Source organism: Capsicum annuum, unplaced genomic scaffold (genome assembly GCF_002878395.1).
Source record: "Capsicum annuum cultivar UCD-10X-F1 unplaced genomic scaffold, UCD10Xv1.1 ctg46494, whole genome shotgun sequence".
NCBI classification, from domain to species: domain Eukaryota; kingdom Viridiplantae; phylum Streptophyta; class Magnoliopsida; order Solanales; family Solanaceae; genus Capsicum; species Capsicum annuum.
The window spans coordinates 452-3,549 of record NW_025854069.1 but is presented as its reverse complement, the minus strand read 5'-3'; the positions used below and the strand labels follow the sequence as shown (position 1 = coordinate 3,549).

At 30.3% G+C, this 3,098-nt stretch overlaps 1 protein-coding gene across 1 annotated transcript; it reads left to right on the top strand.

The window, feature by feature from the left end:
- The first annotated feature begins 1,596 nt into the window (after nt 1–1,596).
- On the top strand, nt 1,597–2,299 carry LOC107857163 (flowering-promoting factor 1-like protein 3). Its single transcript, XM_047403677.1, has one exon. It carries the CDS (start codon nt 1,710–1,712, stop codon nt 2,025–2,027), a length of 318 nt encoding a protein of 105 aa, XP_047259633.1. The 5' UTR covers nt 1,597–1,709; the 3' UTR covers nt 2,028–2,299.
- The last annotated feature ends 799 nt before the right edge of the window (nt 2,300–3,098 follow it).

Here is a 3,098-nt window from a genome sequence, read left to right as displayed (position 1 = left end):
GCCCCCTCCTTTTCTAGTCTACCCCAACTATACAAAATCTGGAAACTCTAGTCTCGTTTACACAAAACAAAGAAGAGTATATTGAAGATTCCAAGTAATTTCTATATAATTAGCCTTATGTATTTTAAGTACTGGTATATTATTTTACGTTTAAATTAAAATTAATACTGAAAGTGCAAGTATACATTATTCATTAACTTCTTTTTCTACTTTTTTTTTCTTTTATTTCCCTTTTTTTTTTGTGTGTGTGCGTCTTTCAAACTTGTAAATATTTATACCATTAATCAAATTATGTTGCTTGTTATAACAGGTATGTATTTTTTTTTTTAATGAATTTCACACATTTTAAGAAGACAATTGATTGTATTAAAACAAATTTAGATGAATAGTATAAAAACTTTAACTCAAATTCAGATGGGTAATTACTAATTAGTAATGGCCTTTGATACGAATATAGCCTTTAAACCCGTGCATTGCGTATAAATCATTAGCTCTTTTTCTAGTGAGCACTGAAAAATATGGAGTATTATTTGATCTAAGCAAAAAGATTCCCTTTGTGGGGTTAAAGATTTGGATAGATAAGGTAAAAATGGATTCTCCTCAATCCTATTATTCCACTGCAAGCTCCTTTTCTGTCTTTGGTTCATGTAATTAGAAGTATAGACACAATTCGAAGAACTCAAAATGTTCTCAAAACATTTGTCCATTTTTCTAGCTACTTGCATCATTTATGATGGCATTATGAATACTTTTACTCCAATCATCTTCTTTCAAGTTTTAAATATTTAACTTCATGAACCACAAACAGAATTTTTCACTTGTATACGCAAACAAATGTCCTATTCGCTCACTTTAATTATAAGAACAGTATATTATATTCTTAAACGAGTACAAGAATACGTTTCTCCTACAATCTTCTCATACATTAGTTGTAATGTTCTTCAATCCATTTCACCTTGAAACACAATTTGATATATATATATATATATATATATATATATCAAAAATGTAAGAACTTTATTACTATTAACAAATTTACAACAACAACAAACCCAATATATTCCCACATAGTAGGGTCAGGGAAGGGTATAGTGTACGCAGTCCATACCACTACCTCAAAAGAGGCAGAGAGGCTACTATTAACAAATTTAACTGGCAAAATTTAGTTACTCTATGTATCTCAATTCCTGTGGAAAAATTTATTATTCATAAGTTGAACTTTTGATTTTGATACGTATTTGGTCTTGCAATCTTTAATTTTGAGATAAAATTTATATATTTAAAAACTATATAAAATATACTATAAGACACAATAAATAAAAGATCAAAAATCATGCAAATAAAACTCGCTTGAATATTAAAATTCAAAAGATACGACATAAATTGAGATAAAGTGACTACTGATTTCCTTATTTTTAACGTTATCATATTAAACTAGATATAATAATATAGATTCTTAATTTGATGTGTATGAATGCTTTACCTTGTGCGAATATAATATGAACTCATCAAGGCCTACCCCACCCATCAAACACACACGAGCGGCCTGTCAAATATAATTATAAGCAACCAAATCTCTCTATATAAACCCCCTCACACCATCCCCCTTCAAGCCATCTCAAAACTGCACACAGAGAGAAATATTCTCATTCACCTTTCATCCACAAATATAATTTCTTCTATCTAATTACCTCCATCAAATTACTAATATGTCTGGAGTTTGGGTATTCAAGAATGGCGTGGTCCGTCTAGTGGAGAACGGCGATTGCCAAGGGGTAAACGGTTGCCGGAAAGTGCTTGTACACCTTGCTAGTGGTGAAGTCATCACATCATATGCAGTACTTGAAAGGAAGTTGTACTCTCTTGGATGGGAGAGGTATTATGATGAACCTGAGCTCCTTCAGTATCACAAAAGATCCACTGTTCATCTCATTTCTCTCCCAAAGGACTTCAACAGGTTCAAGTCCATGCACATGTTTGATATTGTTGTCAAGAATCGCAATGAGTTTGAGGTTAGAGACATGTAAAAAAAAAATAAGGCTGTTGGAGGTTGATTTGAAGTCACTTTTCCAGTGTATTTCTTTGGGTTATTTTCAGTTCTACCTTAGGGGTGAATGTCCACTGTGTAGTAATTAAGTTTTTATTTTTGATTTGTGATTTGTTTCACAATGCTGCAAAGGTTGGGAAGTAGTATGGAGACAATGTTGTATATTAGAAGGTTGTTTGAATGTTCTTCCTTTTGTAAGTTGCAATCTGGTGTTTGGTCACGAAAATTAAAAAAAATTAGAGTTGGAATTAATGTTGTGTATTAAAAGGCATCTATAACTACGAAAATGAAGCTATGAATTTAGAAACCGTAGCTATAACTAATAATAACTATAGAATTTTGAATTTCGTAGCAATTTTAAAAATTCTAAAACTTTTTTAGCCATGAAAATGAAAATGACAAAGCTAATTCCTCATTTTTGCTACAAGTACTAGTAATCGTGACAGTAATTACCTAAATAGCTACAACTTTATTGCTATGGTGAAATTTTATAGCTAATAATAAGTTTTTGCTACGTGATATAAGTTATTGTAGCAATAGTAACCTTTTAGCCACAAAAAATATTTAAAATAAAATATTGTGGCTAAACAATTTTTTTGCTTCAAGTTATAAATGATATAGCCACGTCTTTTTTTGCTATAGCATACTTTCATAGCTAATTTTTAATTTTTGCCACGAGTTGAAATTTATTGTAGTAATAGTAACCTCTTAACCATAATAAATTATTCGAAATAAAATATTGCGCCTAAATAAATATTTTTGCTTCAAGTTATAAGAAGTTAGTGCAACAAGTAAAATGATATCGTCATAAAGTGTTTTGGCTACAATAAAATTCTATAGCTGACTATTAATGGTTGAAATATGTTTAAATTTGTTGTAGCAATAATGATCGTTTAACCATGAAAAAGGTTGTCTAAAATAAAATGCCAAAGCTAATAAATATTTTGGCGTCGACTGCCAAAAAATCGTAAAAATAGTTAGCTTAATAATAGTTGCTACGCTCCTCCGTTTCTAAATAAGTGGTGTTTTTAGTTTGAGTGTGCCCCTTATG

Excerpts from the sequence above, each read along its gene's own strand:
- LOC107857163 (XM_047403677.1), top strand. The coding sequence starts at position 1,710 with ATGTCTGGAGTTTGGGTATTCAAGAATGGCGTGGTCCGTCTAGTGGAG.